This window comes from Culex quinquefasciatus, chromosome 1 (genome assembly GCF_015732765.1).
Source record: "Culex quinquefasciatus strain JHB chromosome 1, VPISU_Cqui_1.0_pri_paternal, whole genome shotgun sequence".
Lineage (NCBI taxonomy): Eukaryota > Metazoa > Arthropoda > Insecta > Diptera > Culicidae > Culex > Culex quinquefasciatus.
Window position 1 is genome coordinate 7,407,872 of NC_051861.1, and position 22,948 is coordinate 7,430,819.

The following is a 22,948-nucleotide window of genomic DNA, read 5'->3' on the forward strand; positions in this document are numbered from 1 at the left end:
TTTAATGCTAGTTAACAATAATATTTAAATTTGAAATGCTACGGAATGTAAAATTATAAAATGGATCATTTCAGATTAATTAGTTCTTCATAGAGATTGGTTTAGTTAAATCCAAACGATATCTTAATCACTAAAACCATACTTGTACCTTAACCAGAATCAATGTCTAAATTATTTCAGAATGAAGGTTTGAATTATTTATAGTACACATAATTATTTATCTATCTTCCTATTAAATTATAATTCTATCACAAAATCATTATTTATTGAAAAACACGTGAGCAAAAAAACACTATCAAAAGATAAAAAAACATACTTAAATATCAAATGTTAAACTTATTCTTCAACATGTGTCCAAATTACCCTTAAAAGGTGTTCAAATTACCCCACAAAATGTGTCCATATTACCCCACAAGGCATGTCCAATGCTTTAAAAGATTCGTTCCAGAGAAATCAACGAAATACGAAGCGTAACGCCTGAGCGTAATCGGGGTTTTAGAGCACAGCGTATTTTCTAGAACAACCTTGTCAGGAAAAATAGTCATCGCTACTTTTAAATGTGTCTTATAAGAAATTTTCTCAGCTTTCCAATGCTTCTAAGAGCAAAATTTTTCATCAAGAAATTTCTGAGAAATCTTTATTTTAAGTTTTTGTTTAAAAATCCTTCATCATTTATTGAAAACTTTTAAAAACAGTTCAGAAAACTAGTTAAATGATGTGTTTTATGTGTCTTTTACTCATCAGAATGGGCAAAATAAGACAAGAAACAAATTTGGAGAATGTTGCAAATCACTAAACATTTTTAAAATTATATTTCAACTGAGTTTTGAACTTGTGGAATTTATTCAGTAATTAGAATTATAAAACCGTATTTAAATGAAAATTTTACTACAATTAATAGATTATTACATAATTTTTGTCAACATATATCACGTGTCTGCTCTGATTTGGCTGATACTACCAAATTTTTTGCAGGTGTGAGATTGTTATTGCATTTTTATGAATAAACAAGCCTTACCCGACAAACTTCGTTCTGCCTTTTATTCGTTTGTTGACGTATAGCTTGTTTGCTTATTCAGCCTCCTGTGATCAAAATTTGAGTTTACGTAAATGTTCCCATACAATCTGCAAATGCTAAGGAATCGGTCCCAGAGTGGCTAAAGTGGCATTTTTTAGCATATAAACCTTCCTTGGGCTTACACGAACCTAACGCAACAAAGAGCACCTCGATCCGACGCTCCGTATTGAACTGATTCGCGTTCGAACAAAACCGTCGAAATTTTTTATATATATAGATAGATATGATATTTATTTTGTTTAAGCAAATATCACCAGGATTTAACCATTAACCAGGAACATAGATACAAAACATGATTTAAAATCGGAAATGTACTACAAATTAATGTTGCATGCTTCAAAAGTCATATTTTCATAGGTATAAAGTAAATATATATTTTTGTTACTGTTGAAAGTATCATTAAAATTTTGTGTTTCAACTGAGAACGTTGCAAACGAACGAAAAAATTTTTTTGTTAAATCAAAATAAAATATTGATTTTAACAAAAATCAAACAGAAGCCTCAATACAAGCTATTTGAAAAAAACTCGAGATACTTGTAAACGTTTTTAAAACAGATAATACTTCTATAACATTGCAGATTACTTGATCATTTCATACCAAAAACTAAAAAAAAAACTTTCATTCTCTTGAAAAGTAATTCTCCTGTAATTTTAAGTTCAATTTCAAGTAAATAACATGTTTTGGTATCCATGCAACTGGTTGATGTTTGGTTAAGGAAATATGATATTTATTCATTAAATCTAAATTTTTGTAATAATCTATTAAGTCTTGTAAACATATATTTAAATACGGTTTTCTGATTTTAATTTCTGAATAAATCCCGCATATTCAGAAACTCAATTAAAACTTAATTTTTTAAATATTTAGCAATTTGCAACCTTTTACAAAGTTGTTTATTGTATAATTTTGCACATTTTTATGAGTAAATGACACATAGAACACGTCAAGTTTTGACAAGTTTCCTAAACTGTTATTAAAAAGTTTCCAATAAATGATGAAGGATTTTAAAACAAAAAACATAAAATAAAGATATCTCAGAAATTCTCGATGAAACATTTCGCTCTTAGAAGCATTGGAAAGCTGAGAAAATTTCATAAGACACATTTGAAAGTAGCGATGACTAATTTTTCTTCTTAAGGTTGCCTAGAAAACACACCGTGAGTATACAGAGAAACCTCTTTTTACGGGGAGGCGTTACGTTTTTTATTTCGTCGATTTCTCTTAAGCCATACAACGGTTTTGCAGGCTTCAAAAAACGTTTTGTAGATCTGATCAAAACCTACGAATTGCTTTCAAAAGATTGCAAAAAAGTTACGTCGTTCCTGAGAAACCGACAAATTAGAAGAAGAAAAAGTATCGTATCGCGCAAAAAGAGGATTCTCTATATTTTAAACCTCTTTTAAAGTGTTATTCGACTTTATCATCTATAAATAAAGAAATATTGCATCATAGTCATCAAGTAAGGCCATTGTAATTTTTTTCAAAACTTTCCCAAAAAAAGAGCGAAAGAATAATTGACTAAAATTTATTGTAAACTATTCAGCATCCATTGTATAACTCCTAATTATGCATTTTGAAACAAGTAAAATCTATTTGATCTTTTTACATTTTTTTATTTTGGGACCACAGATCGGTAAGAATTTAGAAAATTTACTACTTTTGCATCAAACGCATTAAATTTATCAAATTAAAAATGTTTTTAGGCAGTTCATGCTCAAAAGCATATTTTCAAAGAAAAATACATTTTTGATAAACTAATCAAAATAAAAAAAGTCTTTTGATGAGTTTTTGATCGACTCTTAGAAAACTGTGTATACAAACTAGAGATCTAATAGCCTTCATATCCCCTATCCATGTCTATTATAACAAACCTCTCAGGCTATCCAGATTTTTAAGCGAAGAAGGCGTTACTCCCCAAATGTCAAAATCACGCAGTGGAATCAACATTGCAACAAAAAGTTTGCCATGGCATGACAGTCACATTTTTTTGAATGTTGGTAACACTGCGCGATTTCGACATTTCGGGCGTGCACCATTCGTAACGCCATCTTCGCTTAAAAATCGGGAAAATAGTTAAAAAGCCGAAATTTTTTTACTTATAAATTGTAGTTCAGGAAGCATTCAGTTGCTAAATTTACATCTTTACAAAAGTATTGCGCAAAGCAGACTGCTTCAAGTGGTCCCAAAATTTAGCAATCCTCCAAACAATTTTCCACAAGCCCACTTCAAGTAATGATAGAACTCAACTTCAACTACAACCGTTCACAAAACAATAGCAATATCCATTAGGCAAACCTTCGTCAGCACCAAACCGTTAAAATCAACAACAATCTCTGCTCGGCCGTCCCGTTTGCGAGAGTGATGGCCCTTTTGTTTTTCGGAAAAAACATTTACTCTTTAGTCGCGTACTTACCGGGGAAACCTTGACCAAAGCCGCAACTTGTGGCACGATACAAGTGGAAACAATATAAACATTTGTTTTGCCTGTTTGAAAATATTTATTTCAGTAAAACTTAGAATTAAATAAAAAATTTAAATGAAATTAAAGACTATCTATACAAATCAAACTCTTCAAACTACAGATCTGCCAACCGTTTGATGCTGGCCTTCAGGAGGATTTCTGTTTCCGGCTCAAAAGTAGACCGGATGGAGTCGGCCGAGTAGAACACGCCACTCCGGGTGTTGCTAATATCCTGTATATGAAAGTGTGAGAATTAATTACTAGTCATATCAGTCTGACTGTTTACTGTCCATGAGTGCATATTTGTCTCATTTGCCAAGATAAATTTTCATTTTTAATTTAAACAAATAATTCAAAAAATGGCAAATAAGACAAACATGCAAATACAAATAACACTAAAATGGCTTATCAAACCACCCCCCCTTCACAGACGCCACTTACATTCCACGATTTGGCCTGCATCGGGTGCACCTCGGACCGGGAGATGAGCTCCTTGCCCAGGATGTGGTTGGGGCCGGCTTTCCGGATGACCACCTCGAGCGCGTAGTTGCGGCTTTCCGCTTCGCCACCCTGAAACAGCGCCGAGATGAAGATATCGCCGATGGAGCTGCAAGGGAAGGGGGAGGGAGAATCGAAATGAAAATCAAAATGAAAGCCACTGCCCCAGTAATTTCGATGGGATAAGTACGATATAAACAAGGCAGTGGAGCTAGACTTGGTGCGATTGCAATTCCATGGGAGATAAATATAAAAAAAAATTGACTCTATTATAACCAATAAATGACGAAAAAAACTAAATATGTAAAATTAAGCGCTTTTCAATTGTAAGTTTTGTGTTTAAAATGTTGATAAAATTTTTGTCGGAATGAAAAAATATAGTTAATATATAACATTGCAAAATTTTCGCAAAACCAGAATTCCCTGGGCTTTGTCATAATGAGTGTCATAGGTTTGATGCTTGTTTGGCAAAGAGTATGATTTGATTCGATGTGGAATTAAAATCGAAGTGTTCAGTATATTGCTGAAGCTTCCATTTTTACACATGGACACCACTTCATGCTGCGAGAACCCACTTTGGCGCAGTCTCAGGGCTTAATCGATGGCCGGTAAGCTGTCATCGAGACAAGGAGGTTCTCCGATAGTGGAAATATCACATTTGTACAATGAACCGCTACATATGTGATTTTTCCCTATCTTAATGTGGGTGTCAGGTTAGGATGCGGGGTTTTTTTTATTTAGTTTTTGTAGAATTTAAGATTTTAACTATAAATATCAACTTTTTATACTTTGCCTTTAGTTATTTAGAGACAAAATTAGTAACAGTGAATTTAGTAATTCTATTAGAATCGGTGATTTTCATTCAAGTAGCATAAAAACCATTATGATTTGTCAAAATTTCCGTAGAGTCTCGATCAATCAATAGTGAAATGATATCGGACTAAATTCGTTGATCTGTTGAACTAACGGTTGTCGGATTATGATTGTATCGACCATTGTTGCGAATCGAGGATCTACTGGAATTCTGACGATCAAATGGTCGTCTCTATTCCAATTCACGACTTGTAAAATATGAACTGCTATTATTATTATTATTTTTTTTAAGAAGCCAGACAGGTTTTAAAAGAAACGTTCTAGATTTTTTGGCTATTAATTAATATGTCGGGGATTTGAGATAAGAGTAGCTTTCGGATAGGTTGCTTCAAATCTTGTATTCAATTCAAGTTAGGTAGGAATCCGCAATAATTCCGCAATGAATATTTGGACTTATATGAATAATTGAACATTTTGGACTTATGAATAACACACAACTGTGCATTTATTCTAGAGTCAGATCCATACAGCGTCAGTGTTTATTTGGTCGAAGTGTACTAATTCATTGGCAGATCTGATTCTAGTTGTAATGTACGACAAGACTACTGACGGACGTGACAGGACGAGGGCCCAGTTTAGAGGTTTCGACATCAACGATGTGCGGCTGGATCACCCTCCCAAAAAAAAAAAAAAAAAAAAAAAAAAATTTTCGCAAAACCAGAATTGAAAATTGAAAATATTAATTTAAATTATAATTTATGACAAGTTCAAAGTTTTCCAAAAAATTTGATTTTTTCTCAAATTGGCAACAATGCCAAATATGTTTTGCCCAGTGTCTTTATTAATTCACTAAAACATGTAAAAAAATGAAATTTTCAATAATTATGTTTTTGCTTTAACTTCATGTTTGTGTTAAAATGTGAAAAATAGGTATTTCTTAAAATGCTTCTAAACAAACTTAAAAAAATATACAAAATTAAAAACATATACAAATAAAAATATATACAAAAACGATCATTTTGCAGCAATGCATCAATATTTGCATCAATAACTGAAAAGCGATGATAATGCATATGGGACATTCATGCAATCAGGGGCAGTGTAGTACCGTCAAGTGAGACGAACTTATCTTTATCCAAATAATTAAAATGAATATTAACCCTATACTACTCCATTCTTTTTCGAGAATTTTTATTCTTCCCATGTTTAGAAAATCATTTTAACCCTTTCAAGCCTGACCGTACGAAAATTAAAATGTTTGATTGTTTAATTATTGAATTGTTTAATTGTTTAATTGTTTAATTGTTTAATTGTTTAATTGTTTAATTGTTTAATTGTTTAATTGTTTAATTGTTTAATTGTTTAATTGTTTAATTGTTTAATTGTTTAATTGTTTAATTGTTTAATTGTTTAATTGTTTAATTGTTTAATTGTTTAATTGTTTAACTGTTTAATTGTTTTATTTTCTGATTTTCTAATTGTTTAATTGTTTAATTTTCTAATTGTTTAATTTTCTAATTATTTAATTGTTTAATTTTCTAATTATTTAATTTTCTAATTGATTTTTTTAAATTTCTTGTTCGATTTTAGAAATTTGGAAATAGAAATATAAACAATTGTTTTAATCATCATTATTGATATGTTTCCAGAAAAAAAGCAAAATATTAACAATAGTTCTTTATTTGATTCCAAACGCATTTTTAAGCGTAATTTAGTGTTTTTGAATAGCTTACAATTAATTATAGAAGTTTTTTAGCACACAAATTTAAATTAGAGAAAAAAATCCATGCTGGGAAAAACATTGAAGAAGGAGGATAAATTTGATATTTATGTCCTGGGTGCTGAATAGTGGTTCGCAAAACAGCCTCAATTTTGAACTGTCAAAATGGAACCAATTTACTGTTCGCCAAAAGTAGAGAGTATTGTTATCGATCATTAAAAAGTGTTTTTTTGTGCAAGAATGAAAAATGTGTGGCTTTTGAGGACCTGGATTTAAAGTCAAGAAATCTTAAGGAAGTTTAAGGCGAGATCGTCATTTTTTATAATTATGAATGGAAGTTGTTTATGCGGTTGTATCAATCCAGAAGCTGACTTTATTGTTTGATTCCGTTTGAAAACCTGGTTTGGTGAAAATCTTCTCTATTTGTTGGATCAGCTTCGCTAGGATTAGCGATGTTTTTTCGCTGAACCAGGAAGAGCTGCAGGATTCCAAAATCAGCCAGAGAATTCCCGACGCAGTTCTTCGTCACCCGTAAAAAAAAGAAAAATCTCTTCTAACCGATCGAAACGCGACCATTTTCTAGCAAAAAATGTCAAAAACTTAATAAAATTAAACACATACTATTGATTATAAAACAGCTCATTTACCAGTAAGAAAACAGTCATGCTTGTGCTTGAACAGGCTCCTAATTTGTAGATGTAAACAAAGTGGGATCATTCGAAAATCACGTTACGCATTCTCTCTATTCATCAATTTATGACCAAACGATTGTACGAAATCTGTAATAATGCAATGCATTTTACAGCTTTTTTTTCCTTCAAAATGTTGACTTTGCAATTTCAGCTGGAATTAGTAATTATTGCACCAACCAAACCTCATGCACTCCGGAATTCGCACTTCCAAAGCAATTAGGTTCATAAATCAAATATTTCCCAAGTCGGGAAAATGGTCATTCGACCGTGGCCAGCCCCCGCTACGATGCACGTGGCCACCCGCATTCTGGTGCACTAATTTATGACGACCGACCCACCCGCCCCACTTACCTTGGATCCGAGATTAATTTCAGCCAAAATTTACGACCATCCAGCACCAGCACCAGGCAGGCGTTGTCAACAGGTGTCCTGGGCGGCAGCGAAATCTCCGCCGAGGCCGTCCCAAACGAAATGATTGGCGTCCGGTGGCGCTCCGTCACGTGCCGGTCCAGCTCGGAAGCTGTAAATAAACACGGGGCGCTCAGTTTTGAGGGTGGGGTTGCGAAATCCAAGTCGTCTTCCTTACCACCGATCTTATCGTTGCAATACTCGCCACAAGGACAGCACAAGCTGCACTCGGATTCAATTCCGACGATTCTCTGCTTTTGACCGTTGACGGAAGATGGCACCACCAGTTGGAAGCCACCGTTTTCCGGAATGCTGCTCAGACTTTCGGCCGAGACGTTGCACGACAGGGACGAGGTTGGTCGGCGCGGGGTGGTCGATGTGACCGCAGACAGGCTGTTGCAGGAAGTGGTCAGTTCCGGGGCGAGCCGGTTGGCCGAGGTACAGCGGGGAACGGAGACCGTGTTGTCGCGACTGTTGGGAGGAAAAACAAGTTATTTGCTAAACATTCAAAATATTGAAAGGAATTCTCACTTGAAAATCTCACTCGACGACAGCGACAGCGACTTCCCCTTCAGTGACTGCAAATCTCCCCCGCAAGACTCCCCACAGGCCGCTTTGCTCAAGTTCCCCACCGACGAAGCCTTGCCCATGATCTTCGCCAGAAACTTGTGCGTGTGCGAGTGCAGCGGTTTCCCGCCAGATGGCAAATTCCCTTCGCTATTAAACGGACTTCCGCCGGCGCGGCTCTTCCGGTTGCACTTGGCCCCAAAAAGGCGTTCCCGCAACTTCCCGTCCCCGCCCTCACTCAGCTGAAACGCCTCCGTAATCGACTGATAGACCTGCTCGGCCAGCAGCGACCTCCCGACAGTGTACTTTTCCCGACAGATGGCGCACTTTTCCGACCGGACGCGACACCTCGAGCAAACCAGGTGACCGTTTTGACACTGGAACACCGGCGGAGGGATCGTGTCGAAGCAGACCGGACACTCGAGGGCCGCCACGATGGTTTGCATGCTGGCCGAGAGGCGCTCCAGGTTGATGGGCATCGGGCCGCAGCACAGGGATTCCGGATTGCAGGTCGGTTCCATGCCGGTGCTCCAGAGCAGCAGCGTGACGGTGTCCGTTTTGGAGCGCACCATGCCAGCCACTTCGGCGATTCGCATGCCCAGGACGTCCTCATTGTTGACCTGGGTTTGAGATGAGAAGAATAATTAGATTGAATTCCAAAATCAACTTCATTTTGACGTTGGTCAGAAGTTTCGATTATTCAAAGCTCGATTCCCTAAAGTTTGATTACACCGACCAACAAAATTTCTGCTCAGGATCAACTCGAGGGGAAGCATGAAGTTTGAGGTCCCCAGAAACACGTGCACTTTGATTTTTTTTTAAATATTTAGGCAGGGCCGAATTGTTTTTCTCCAAAGATTAGGTTTCACGCCGACTCGATTTGGAAGTTAGAAAGGAGTGCACTGTTTACATGGACCATGTAAACAGTGCACACGAGCTGTCAAATGACGTCACGGTGTAAAACCTAATTGTATGGAGATTTATTGCTGTTCGCTACTCCCACATATTGCATGCAATTTTTGGATTGTATGCAACAGCGATGAACCGGCCTAATTCTCCATACAAACTTTGGAGAAAAACCATTCGGCCTTGCCTAAATATTTTTGAAAAAATCAATGAGTAAGTGTTTCTGGTGACCCCAAACTTCATGCTTCCCCTCGAGTTGAGCCTGCGCAGTAGTATTTGTAATTTTTTGTAGGTCAGTGTTATCTGAAGGTTAGTATGGGACTATGGTTAGTCGATCCATAAACAAAAAAAAAAACATTTTTATTCCTTGCTTTTAACATCAAATTCGAGTTTGCGACCTAATTTCAATCAAATTTGCATGAATATTCAAATTACCAATTTTCCTGAATATTCAATCATCGCCAACTTCACCGCCATCGCTATATCGGAGACATTAGCTTTAACTCTATGAAAATCATTAAAACTTCAAAAATAATAGTTTTTTGGATCGGAATAATGATAACCATTCCAATTGAAATTACGTGACAAAATTTCACAAAAATACATATTTTTTAACTGTAAAAATCATGCAATGTTTCTCAAACAAATACTCGTAATTTTATTATTGCAATATGTGCATGAAATGATCAGGATTTTGTCATACTTTAAATTTTTCATTGAAATACTCAAAGTTTTTTTTTACAAAACTACGTATTTAAAAAAATATTCTTAATTTCAGTTATGTTCAATATGGGTATCAAATGAACGTAATTTTTTTGGATTCCAAAGGAATAACACTTTTTTATAGACGCAAAATTGAAACAAAACTGCATATTTTTGGAAAAGTTATCAAAGCATTATTTTTTAAATGTACAAAATACTTAATATTTTGAAAATGTATGGTTTTTCCTATTATTTTTTTTTAATTTAAGGAAAAATTCTCGATTATATCATACTTAAATTGAAAAAAATCTGTAATTTTTCAAAAATACGTAGTTTTGTGAAAATTTAAAGAATTTAAAAAAAAAACAAAATATATGAATCCCTTTAAAAAAAATTACCCGTGTTACAATAACTAAAATTTTGAGTAAATTTTCAAAAATACCTAGTTTTGTGATTTTTTTTATTATAAACAAAAAAAAATATGATTAATTTAGACATTTATGAAAAAATCTTGACTTTTTCATACTCATATTGTAAAAAACTAAAATTGTATGCATATTTTAGAAAATACGTAGTTTTGTGAAAGTTTTGAGTACAGTCCATACTCGATTATCCGAAGACCTTGGAAAAGTGTCACTTCGGATAGTCGAATCACAAAAATATTGAAAAATGCATTATGTAATTTGAAAGGCCATCAACTAATTAAATTTAACTAAGGCCGATGCGAATATTTTTCAAAGTTTTTGTCCTCGGCTCTGGCCGGGGTCGAGGGGGACAAAAAAATAGAAAAATTGAATAAACAAGCCATAGTCTCAAAACTTGAATGCAAAAAGTGTTTCAAAATGCATTTTACACTAGTTTAGTTGTTTTGCAATCATTTGTCTTCAAAAAGTGTAAGAAATTGACCAAAACAAAAATTTGAACAACAAAAAAACTTTTTGTAATATTAAAGATTAATTTTTTTCAAAAATTCAAAGGATTTTAAAATAAACCCAAACATGAAAGAAAAGATTCTAAACGCAAGGGGATGAATTTTAAATTGATTTCAGATGAATGCACTTAAATTTTAATACTTTTGATGTTTTTTTTTTAAATATTTTACTTTTTGCAAACTGATTTTTCAGGCTTACTTTGATGAGGGCAGGGGGTGGGGGGGGGGGGGGGGTTGGGTGACAAAAACTTTAATTAAAATTTGTACCAACCTAAAATGGAGTCGCAGAACTCATATCACTTGATTTATTAGTTTTTAGTTTTTAGTTTTTAGTTTTTATTTTTTAGTTTTTAGTTTTTAGTTTTTAGTTTTTAGTTTTTAGTTTTTAGTTTTTGGTTTTTAGTTTTTAGTTTTAAGTTTTTATTTTTTGGTTTTTAGTTTTTAGTTTTTAGTTTTTAGTACACTCTATAGAGAAACTCAGCCACAAGCTTCCCAAAAGACCTCAACGTCAACAGTCTCGTCCAAAGCTCCCACAGCAGCACGGTGTACAAAACTCACCTCAAGCACGCAGTCACCGGCCTTCAATCCGGTCACCTCAGCCGGCGACTCTTCGTCCACTCCACTGACCTAGAGCAAAAAGTAAAAAGCGCGAAAAAAGAAGGAAATAAAAAAAAAGCGAGAGTGTCAGTTACCTCAGCTCGATGCACAACACAACAGATTTCATGTAACGTAATAACTGGTTGGTGGAGATTTTTTTACTCGAAAATAAGGTTGAAATGCGTTGAACGGTGTCGTTGAGAAAATGTACTCAATAATTATTGATGAAATCCGATGTAATTGAAATGAATTTAAAAAAAAAATTAGAAAAAAATCACATCAGAAAGGTTCTCATTTTTATCCACGATCTACCACCATGAACCGCAACTGCAGTTCATCTTTCACAGAACAACCATATACTAGAGTAACAACACCAACGACTTCTTCACGGCCAAGGTCTCTCAACAGCCTGTGGCAAAAAAAAAAAGATGATTCTATGGTCATGTGATTAGCCACATCGCTTGTAAACTCGAACTGTATAAGTATATATTTTTGGTAGTTTTTATGGACGCGGGATGACTAGAAATGCACCTTGACGTCAGGTAAACCGGTTTGATCATCGTGTTTAATGAGCTAATTTGATAATTTTGTTTACAGATTTGGTTAGCGAGTGCGTGAGAAATCAATTTTGCTTTGAGGAAAATTTCCACTTGAAAATAGTTTGAAGCTCTTGAACCATGATTTCAATTCTTTTGACAATTATTGCATACTATTTTTTGCTTATTTTTAAATTCAAGCTTATGAGATTCTTCAAAAACCAAATAAACGAAATTTCTGTTTGAAGATTGTCCACGCATGAGCCCACAAGATACAAGATACTGAATAAACAAATATGCCATCATATAAAAAAGTTGAATTTTGGAATGTTGAAAATTTGGTAGGTTGAATATTACCTCTTTTTTGAGTAATATAACCTAAAAATGTGTAAAAATTTAAACCTGATGAATATTCATCAGAAACTGACGAAAATTCATAATTTTCAGATGTAATATTAAAATTTTTTGACACAAAATCAGTCACCATATTCTGATGAATATTAGCATCATTTTTTTCTGTGCAGACAAAATTAACGTGTCAAAACTCGTCCCAATTTAAAAAAAAAATATGAAAATTGTCGATGACCTTGATTTTTTTTCTTATCTTTCAAGATACTAACAAAATAGGATTTTATATACAGCAATTCCCCATGAAAACAGCATGGAAAAAAACAATAGTCCTCTGATCGGGCTCAAAATTTTTCTGGGGTTCCTGGCCGAAATAATTAGACCCGTATTTTTGTTTGGCCATTAGGGTGACCTACGCCGTGTTAGGGTGGTCTGAAAAATGGCCATTTTCGTCGATTTTCGCAAAAACCACTTTTTTCGAAAAATCATAACTCCTCGCCATTTTAACCGATTTCAATTGTCTTATACGCAAATGAAAGGTGATAAAATGGCCTTTCAAAGAAAAATAGTAAGAAGTTTCAAAAATCTAGCCTAACATATGAAATAACATACTAAAAAATGGGAGGAGCTCATTAACAGGATTCCGAGATATGATTTTTTGAAAATAAAATCCGTGTTTTTTGACGCGCCGCGCGCAAAAACCGGAGAATGACGAAAATGGCAAAAAATCAACTTTTTTCACTAAAACTGCGATAACTTAAAATTTTTAGCGATAACCTATACATGTCTGGGTACCAAAAGTTGCGTCTTTTAATTACGAAAATTTTGGTACCCAAACATCTATAGGTCATCGCTGAAATTTTAAGGTTATCGCAGTTTTAGTGAAAAAAGTTGATTTATTGCCATTTTCGTCATTCTCCGGTTTTTGCGCGTTGATGAACTCCTCCCATTTTTGGTATGTTATGTAAAAATGTCCGGGAATCCGATAAAAATATTTCCAGTCATAGGCTCTTTGGTCCAGACACCATCAAAACGGCATTTTAAAGTTTCATACGCCCTTTTCATATGTTAGGCTAGATTTTTGAAACTTCTTACTATTTTTCTTTGAAAGGCCAACTTATCACCTTTCATTTGCGTGTAATACAATTGAAATCGGTTAAAATGGTGAGGAGTTATGATTTTTCGAAAAAAGTGGTTTTTGCGAAAATCGACGAAAATTGCCATTTTTCGGACCACCCTAACACGGCGTAGGTCACCCTAATGGCCAAACAAAAAAAAACGGGTCTAATTATTTCGGCCAGGGAACCCCCATGAAAATTTTAAGCCCGATCCGAGCACTTTTGTTTTTTTCCATGCTGTTTTCGTGGGGAATTGCTGTATAATTGTTTTTATTATTAAATATTTGATTTCTGAACCAAGCATAATTTTCATTGGTGTTAATATCGGTTATGACATTTTAAATATTTCTTTTTTCACATTTTTTCATAACTTTTGGACGTATTTTCAATGGTCAAGTTTTTGTAAATTTGTTGTGTTAACATTTCACAAAATTTCACTTCTGATAATCGAATTTTTTTTATCCAAGATGGCGGTGATGAAATATTGAAAAAATGCATTTTTTAATTTAAAAGGCAATCAACCATCCAAATTTGACTGGTGTAGCAGAACTCGAATTTGATGTTAAAAGTAAGAAAATAAAATAAAACGAAAAAAAATGTTTTTGTTCGTGATTCGATTATCCGAAGTCCCAAACAAAACATCGGATAATCGAGGCTTCGGAAAATCGAGTCTGGACTCTATGTATTTCCTTTAAAAGTCTCTATTTGGTAAGTATCTTGTTGATTTTGAGACTTTTTAGTGCAGATTTAAAAGTTTCGTGCACTTTCAAGCATAATCTATTGTATAAATTAGTGAAATTTATGCAAAAATTTACTGCGTGAATTATTTACTATGAAAATATGTCAAAAAGATAAAAACATTATTTAGTGACAAATTAAGTATTTTTATCCCACTTTAAATGGCTTTCCAATGAAAATTAAATCATTTTGGTTGTATTGTTCATCCCGTTCATCCATACATAATTTCAAACAATTCCCTGATGGTTATTCCATACGAACACTGAAATAAAAAAAAAGTACCAAATTCCTAAATTCTAAGAATTATGGCTGCTTTCCTTATTTAGTAATCGGGTTTTTTGAATTACTTAATAAGAAAAGGAGGCAAAATTCCTAGAATTTAGGAATGTTGTACTTTTTTTTATTTCGGTGAAGAGTATGCAAATATTCAAAAATATGTATTTTTTTGCTCTTTAATTAATAAGTTTGATAAGTTTTATTTTTAGAAAAAAAATTGTACTATATTTAAAAATAACGCATTTTTGACTAAAAGTTGGATTTGTCTTTTGATATTTTTAACATTTATAATATATTTCAGCGGACCAAAATAAAATATGAATTAAATGAAAATTTTTGTTACTTAATTGCCTTTATCATTACAAACAAATTTGCCCAAGAGACCAATCGCCCAGAAAAACCTCGAAATATCACTGAGAAAAATGATTGTATAAATAGTCAAGATTTTTGAATCGTTTATTTGACAACATTTCTGGAAATTAATAAAAAATACTTCGATACTTCCCGTAGATTTGGAGATACTAAAATTTGTGCACCGTTTATCCATATTTGGCATATTGTGTCATCCATTTTATTTTTTGTAATATTTTTAAAAACAGTATTTTGCTCTACCTGTGAACAATATATTCAAATCAAATATGTCTCAAATTAATGCTTTATAACTTAAGGTTTCAGTCAAACTTGTTTGTTCAAATTAGTTAATTTAGCTTTCAAACGATGAACAAATTTTTGACAAATAATTATTTAAATTTTCTTTTTGCAATTCCGTCGTGAAACTGCATACTTTTCCTGTCATTCTTGAATGACGAAATAGCCTACTTTTCTGTACCAGAAATAACAGAATCAAATAGCAACACTTTTCAAAATAAATGCTGAAAAGTTCTACTTTTCAGCACTGAAATGGGTGCTGAAAAGTTGAACTTTTTAGCACTTGTTTCGAAAAGTAACGCTTTTCAACATTTTTTTGATTTAAACGATTTATTGACAATATACATGAAAATTTGACTTATATTTCACTCAATGGGTGTTTTTCGGAATTGCAAAAAATGTTGTATGGGACTCGTTGCAAAACTTGATTTTTTCAGCACTCGTCGTATTCATCCAACTCGGTGAACCTCGTTGGATAAATGTACGACTCGTGCTGAAAAAATCCTCTTTTTGCAACTTGTTGCATAAACTACTATTTTGCCACTTTGTAACATAAAAATTAAATTAAAAGATTTCTTTAACGCCAAACAATATCTGAAGCACCATTCCTTCATCCCTAGATCAACCTTGATCTAAAGGAAGTTAGTCATTACAGACTACTCGCACTCCAGCCAGACTGTTTATCATCACAAAAATCGACTCTATAGACCCGTGATCAAGGTCTTTTACTCCCCGTCTGTATTAATTTCAATCACTGAACGATCACTTCACACTTCACAGATATTGTTGTTGTTTCGAATCCCACCACACAAACACACACTTCTCACGCTGAGTCACTAACCCAAGGATACGGATCCCACTTGCTGCGGGACAGATGAAACCCACACGACCCATCCGGCTGCTTCGGAATGTGCAGAATCCTCACGGACGGATTGTAGTGATCGTCATTTCCATTTGCTCCAGGCGCCGGTGTGACCACGATTTCACTCGGCTTCCCGATGGCCAGTTTGGTCATCGATGCCGCCTTCGTCACCGCCGTCTCCACCATCTTCAACCGGAAAAGTCCTTCAACCCTTCGATCTTCGTCTCTCGATACGATCGCGAACCCAAAAATAATCCAATCCAATAAAACCGACCCGTTCGATCGCGCGACTCACCGCTGACTGACTGACCTACCTCGCGGGGATTGCGTCGTCGAGTTCGTCGCTTCCTTCCTTAATTTTTGCCCCAACTCACCGAGGCACGAGCGCGATCACGAGCCGAACGAAACTTCCTTGCGCGATCGCGATCGTCTGCGCCAGATTGGGATGAAGTGTTTAAATGATTTTTTGTTAATCTTTAAGGATTTTGATCTTTTAAAAAGAATAATATTGAGAAATATGTAGATTTTTTAATTCTCTTGAATAGATTTTTTAAATTAAATCAATTTTAAAAATTTGCTGAGAAATTTGTTTCTCGACACAAACTTTGAAAAATAATTGTAAAAAACTTTTAAAATTGGGTTTTTTTTATGTTGTGATACACTATCACAGCTAAAAAAGTAGTAATCCAGCTGCGTGTAAAAGGCTTGGGTGTAAAATAAATATTGAATTATTTTATGCAATTTTATGTGATTTTACACCCTGAAATATGTAGCCTATCAGTATGGGAAACCTACTTGACCGAAATGTCAAGCTCATATATGCGTTTATCCTTCCAGCTTTACATCGGTCTGATGGCCGAGTGGGCTAAGGCGCCAGTCCTCACTGTTGGTGCTGGGTTTGAATCCCGTCGGTTGCAACTTTTTTTTGTGATTGCAAAAATTGTACAAATTGTGTAATATTAAGTGTTTTTTTTGACGAAGGTGATGTGCATGCTTTTACATGCGATTTTACCATCGGATTTTTTGCTGTGTATGATTCCAAATTTTGTAATTCAAAAATAATGTTTGAAAACATAAATTTTCCTGCGAAGCGCTTAGCTAATTTAGTTATGCTGTTCGAAGAGCCTAGTGTGGAACAACAGATACTTACATGCCAAGTGAATGTGGAACACGAAACACGACGATGACGACGCCAACAACGACGCCGCGATGATGACCAGATCAACTTTGCTTTCAATATCAACCGGTTGGAGGCAGCGACAAAAAAATAGCAGCAACGATCATGTCTCGCGATGTTGTTTGGTTAGAACAGTGGGATTTTTAAGCTTTTTTTTATAAATATTTTGTTATTAATTGATTTTCTTGAGCCTTCTTTCGCCTTCTGTAGCATTATTTTTTTTAAATTTAATTTTGTTTTTTTATTTGTAATTTCCCACTGTAAGGTAAAAAAAAACATCCTGGACGATAATTTAGTCTAGTTGAACGACTACCACGTGGCGGTACCGACAAACCCAACGACAAACGAAACCAGTTTTGAGTCATTTACGCCAGCAATTTCCGAGTTCCGAGACGTTGAACTTACTTTAGGTCAGGTTGTATTTCTTTAAATATAAAAAAACAACAATTTATTTTGAGACGAATTAGATCCGTTTCACAAGTGTCAACATCATTTGCATAAATTTACAAATTTCTCCAAGGATGACATTCAAACTTGAAAAAGTGGCAAACTCGGAAACACCCACGTTAGGCTACGTTAGCACCGGGTTTGCGAAAGTTGGCGTCGCGACGTCCTTCACCTGCCGATAAAGTGCTGGCTGCGTTGACTGTCAAGGTTTGGCGACGGAGGAATGAATTGCACTATTGTCGAGTGGATGCTGGAGAATTACGATTCGTCGAGATCGAGCTAGCTTGTCACACGTGTATTTTGAGACAAATTGCGCCATCTTGTGCAGCTCTCAAAGCCTCACCTTTTGACCTTCATAGATTCTCAAAATTTGATTTCAATCCTGAGATATTCAATAAAAACCGAAAAAACTCCGTGCATTTTTGCAACTTTCCATATTAAAGAAGTTTCGATCTGCTTTCTTTACACACTGCAAGTGCGACAACTGGCCAAAGGGAGTTTAGTCAGAACGCGTTTGACACACGTGCATGCCCGACTACCGTAAACATTTGTAGTTATAACTCTGGATTCCGGCACCCAAATTTACCCAAACTTCGCGACAATGCACAGAACGGTCAACCAAAGAGCAATTCTCTACGAAATCGGTCTTTTTTTAGAATTTTAATTTTTGTATTTTTATTCGACTGAAACTTTTTTGGTGCCTTCGGTATGCCCAAAGAAGCCATATTGCATCATTAGTTTGTCCATGTAATTTTCCATACAAATTTGGCAGCTGTCCATACAAAAATGATGTATGAAAATTCAAAAATCTGTATTTTTTGATGGAATTTTTTGATCGGACTACACTGAAAAAAATGATACACGGTAAAAAAACATTTGATGATTTTTTATTCAACTTTTTGTCAGTAAAACTTGATTTGCAAAAAATCTTTATTATTATTATTATTATTTTTTTGATATGTGTTGAGGACATAAAATGCCAACTTTTCAGAAATTTCCAGGTTTTCCAAAAAATCTTTGACCGAATTATGATTTTTTAATCAATACTGATTTTTTCAAAAAATCGAAATATTGGTCGCAAAAATGTTAAAATATGAAACTTTCGTGAAATCTTCCGATCTTTTCGAAAACAATATTTTTAAAAATTTTAAATCAAAACTAACATTTCAAAAGGGCCAAATATTCAATACTACGCCCTTTTAAAATGTAAGTCTTGGCTTAAAATTTTTGAAAATATTTTTTTCGAGAAGATCGGAAAATTTCACGAATGTTTTATATTTTAACATTTTTGCGACCAATATTTCGATTTTTTGAAAAAAATCAGTATTGATTTAAAAAATCATAACTCGGGCAAATTTTTTTTGCACAACCTGGAAATTTCTGAACAGTTGGCATTTTATGTCCTCTAAAACATATCAAAAAATAAAAAAATTCAAAATAGTGTATTTTGGTCCCGCCCGTGTGGAACAATCGGACCGCGCACTGGGCTCTCAATCCGGAGGTCGCTGGTTCGAATCCCGCGGCGGGCGCTCTAAAATTCTTTGTGTAAATATGGGTATTCGGCGCCGTCGCTCCGTGCCATACTTTCATACACTTAGGAGCCCAGGGCGGCGAAGTCCTTGTAGATAAAAAGGAAGACACTAGTGGTTGGTACTAGCAATGGTGGCCGACAGCTATAAAGTCAACTTCGTTTCGTTTTTTGCAAATCAAGTACTAAAGACAAAAAGTTAAATAAAAATCACCATTTTTTTACCGTGTATAATTTTTTTTCAGTGTAGTCCATATCCATACCTACAACTTTGCCGAAGACACCAAATCGATCAAAAAATTCCTTCAAAAGATACAGATTTTTGAATTTCCATACATCATTTTTGTACAAACTAATGATGTAAAATGGCTTCTTTGGGCACACCGAAGGCACCAAAAAAGTCAGTCGGATTAAAAAATACAAAAAAAAATCGAATGACCGAAATCCTAGAGAACTGCTCCAAACCAAACGTGTTTGTTATTGTTTACATTGCGTGCTCTAGTTTTTTGTTTATTCAAGGTCAAACGTAAAATGTCAAAAGGCGACGTGCAACAAGATAGCCCGATTACTTCGACATGAGAATTTCCTGGAAAATTCGAACCACGATTATATGAAATAAATATATGAATTATGTCACAATATCGGATCTATTTTTGAGAAGCCAATGGTCGCAATTGATTCTGTTGATTATTTTAGACCATATCTATACAATAATTAAAATGCATCACTTGTTTGCTTCTAGGAAAAAAACGGCTTATTTAAGACCTAAATGATATCATAAAATTAAATTTGAGTCCAAAGTGGAGGAATTAATAGCTACAAAGTGGTGTCCAGAATTTAAATCAATAGTTTTCGGATGTCGAATCAGCCAATCTTTGGTTTGCCGGGTTTTGAAGCAAAATATGTTGTTTTATTTTAAATATTTTTACATTGAATCGTTAGAAACGTTTTATTTTGCATACAAACTTTCTCAAATTTGACATTCTGATGCGCATTTTATAATCATTTCAAGTATTCAACGTATTTAAAGATAAAAGATAAAATGTCAAAATTGCTCGGTGCTACCAACATTGCAACAAAAGTGTGCCATAGCATGACAGCTACACTTTTTTTCTAATGTTGGTATCACTACGCGATTTTGACATTTCAGGCGTGCGTTACGCCGTTACCATTCGTAACGTCCTCCATGCATAAAAATCTGGACAGTCCCCATGAAACGAGATGTCAAAGAGACTCTCTGTCAACAAAGGTAATTTTTAAAATTTATTTTAAAATCCACTCCTTGCCGGAAACAATTAGACCAGTATTTTTTGTTTGGCCATTAGGGTGACCTACACCGTGTTAGGGTGGTTCAAAAATTGTCTGTTTTCGTCGATCATAACTCCGCGCCTTTTCATCCCATTTTAGCTCTATTGGACGCAGATAGAAGGTGATTAGTTAGGCATTCAAGGAAAAATAGCTTGAAATTTAAAAAAATCTAGCTTAACATTCGAAAATGCCGTATGAAAACTAAAAAAGCCGTTTTAAAGGTTTTTTTTTCATAGAGCCTATATTTGAAAATATGATTATCGGACTCCTCGAAAAATTTTACATAAAAAATTAAAAAATGGGGAAGGATTCCCAAATACGTTTTTTTAAATAAAATTTGGCGTTTTCGACGCAAAAACGGAAAATGGCGAAAACGAAAAACCAACTTTTTCACTAATACTGCGATTACTTTGAGCCATACTTTTTGGTTACCAAAAGTTGCGTCTTTCAATTGGGTCCTAAAATTAAGCTTTAATTTGTGATATTATTGTTCACAACGATAAAGCTAATTTTTCTGAGTAAAACGACCCTTTGTACGACCGTAAAGGATTTAAAATAGATTATTAATTGGGTCCTAAAATGAAGCTCCGATTGCTGATATTATTGTTGATTGTTTTATTTTGTTTACAGCGATAAAGCTTATTTTTCTAAGTACAATGACCCTTTGTACGACCACAAAGAGTTTAAAATGGATTATTAAATCAATTTTGAAAAAATAACCTCGCAGTCCTTCTTGACAGAAAAGCTCCTACTTGACAGCTCGTTCCAAGGAGACCACAGTTGATCTATCGAAAAATGTTGTCTTGTCAAAAAAATTGCATTAAAATGAAAAAAGTGATCATAAATGGTTTTTAATCGTGTTTTTACCGTTGTACATAAAATCTTACGTAGGGCTTTAGTACCCAATAGGGGGATGGCGTCGCTATTTTTAGACCACATTTTCCACTTTTGCTCATCGAAACCGACTACTTTATCGACTTCATTTTGCTGGGCGAGATAGGACGCCGTCTATTTTTAGACGATGACTCAGCACTTTTACACTCTTGCGCTTAAAAAAACCAGGTGGCAGCACGATGTAACGCCACGTCCCTATTCAATTTAAAAAAATTAACTTCGCGGCCCATCTTGGCAGACAGTTCTCGTTCTCACCGCGAGCCCCAGTTTACGGTACTTTTCTCTTCTCGCTCGCGCTCGCATTTTTGTTCGCGTTCTCATTCTCACCGCGAGCGCCTCTTGCTAGGCATTCGTTCCAAGCCAGCAATTTGTATAGAGGTGTAACTTCAATCGCTGTGTTGTTTTTTGTTCGTTTCTAACACGTTCAACTTCTCGCGAACGGGCAATTTTGGCTCGCGAGAAAGCCCGTTCGCGAGTGGAGGAGCCCGTTCGCGAGTGGAGGAGAATACCAACACTGCGAAAAAAGAAGAAATAACATCAGGGAATTTCGGATCGGAATACACATTTTCGCAAGAGTTTTGAATAAAAATCTTTTTTATTATTATTTTATAATTATTTTCAATTTTCTTTAAACATTTTGTTTTTCTCTTTTTACATGATCAATGCGATGATGATTTTACTTTAATTTCCATCATTTTTGTATTTTGTCTGCTGTGTGTGAGTGAGTGTGTGTTGTCTTTCGTTTATTTTTTGTTAATTTCCTCAAAAATACACAAACACGAGAAAGAGAACCCCTTTATAATACACGAACCCATCAAAACGGTTAAACAAAAAATAGTTAAAGCTCGAAACAAAGGTTGGTTTGTTTAAACTGTACGTCCTTGAGTGAAAAAATGTACACAAATTTCGCTAACTTTTTATTACTCTCTCTTTTTAATATTTAGTTCAAACGCCGCACTCTTAGAGTGCGTTTCGAATTTGGCTGGCTGGGCACGTTTGCTTAGTATTTCATTTCTTTGCTTGTGATTTTTTGTTGTCCATTCCGTGTATTTCGGTTCTCACCTTTTCTATGCATCTGATATAAATTATTAAATTATGCGCGAACCTACCTTCACAGAAACTGATTTGGGGTTTGCCGTAAAAAAGTAAATTACCTACTTACAAAATATGTTTTTCTTTTTTAAACAACCTCATTTAAGCGGGATCAGCTTAGAAAGAAAATCTACACAGCTAGTTTGTGTTTGCGTCGCTTCACCCCGAACGAACGCGAGTCATTATTCTAAAAAAAAATAAAGCAGAAAAAAGTCTTGATAAACTTAAAGTTTCCTTTTATTTCAGTGTGTACAGTGTACGTGTGTTTGTGTGTTGCCACCTCTTTTCGCGCTAATTATACTTATATTTTCACTCTTTGTTTGTGTTTTTTGTGTGTTTGTTTTTTCTTTAAAGATAGTCTGCTTTACCGTCAAAATCGAACCAACACCATTTTACCCCTACGGAAAATCGGTTCAAAGTTTGACAAACTGGTATCTTCTCGTTTAAAAATGTCTAATCTTTAAAAGATTTCGCTGCTTAAAAGAGACAAATCTTATTCTCGTCGCAAATAAATTACTCAAATGCTATCCCGTGCTATGCTAGAGCGCTTCGCTTAGTCTCAAGTTAATTCCATCCGTCAGTTACGTTTGTAGGTTTTCCC

The 22,948-nt window shown here is 34.6% G+C and overlaps 1 protein-coding gene across 2 annotated transcripts; it reads right to left on the bottom strand.

Annotated features, from left to right (window-relative positions):
* Window positions 1-3,577: 3,577 nt before the first annotated feature.
* LOC6036489 lies at window positions 3,578-16,192 on the bottom strand. 2 transcript variants are annotated; one of them, XM_038249443.1, is made up of 7 exons: window positions 15,881-16,192; window positions 11,337-11,405; window positions 8,204-8,859; window positions 7,851-8,143; window positions 7,616-7,784; window positions 3,983-4,148; window positions 3,578-3,773 (listed from the first exon to the last, which is right to left on the bottom strand). In XM_038249443.1, exons 1-7 carry the CDS (start codon window positions 16,085-16,087, stop codon window positions 3,657-3,659), a joined length of 1,677 nt encoding a protein of 558 aa, XP_038105371.1. In that variant the 5' UTR covers window positions 16,088-16,192; the 3' UTR covers window positions 3,578-3,656. The 2 variants fall into 2 exon arrangements, with proteins under 2 accessions (XP_038105371.1, XP_038105373.1); XM_038249445.1 differs by lacking the exons at window positions 11,337-11,405; window positions 15,881-16,192 and adding an exon at window positions 8,976-9,183 and having other exon boundaries at window positions 3,580-3,773.
* Between the last annotated feature and the right edge of the window lie 6,756 nt (window positions 16,193-22,948).

Bases quoted from the DNA above. Each gene is read 5' to 3' on its own strand.
- LOC6036489 (XM_038249443.1), bottom strand. From the start codon at position 16,087: ATGGTGGAGACGGCGGTGACGAAGGCGGCATCGATGACCAAACTGGCC. The intron at 8,144-8,203 runs GTGAGAATTCCT...TCCTCCCAACAG, and splicing joins TCGTCGAGTGAGATTTTCAA to TCGCGACAACACGGTCTCCG. The intron at 3,774-3,982 runs GTAAGTGGCGTC...TTTCATATACAG, and splicing joins TGCAGGCCAAATCGTGGAAT to GATATTAGCAACACCCGGAG.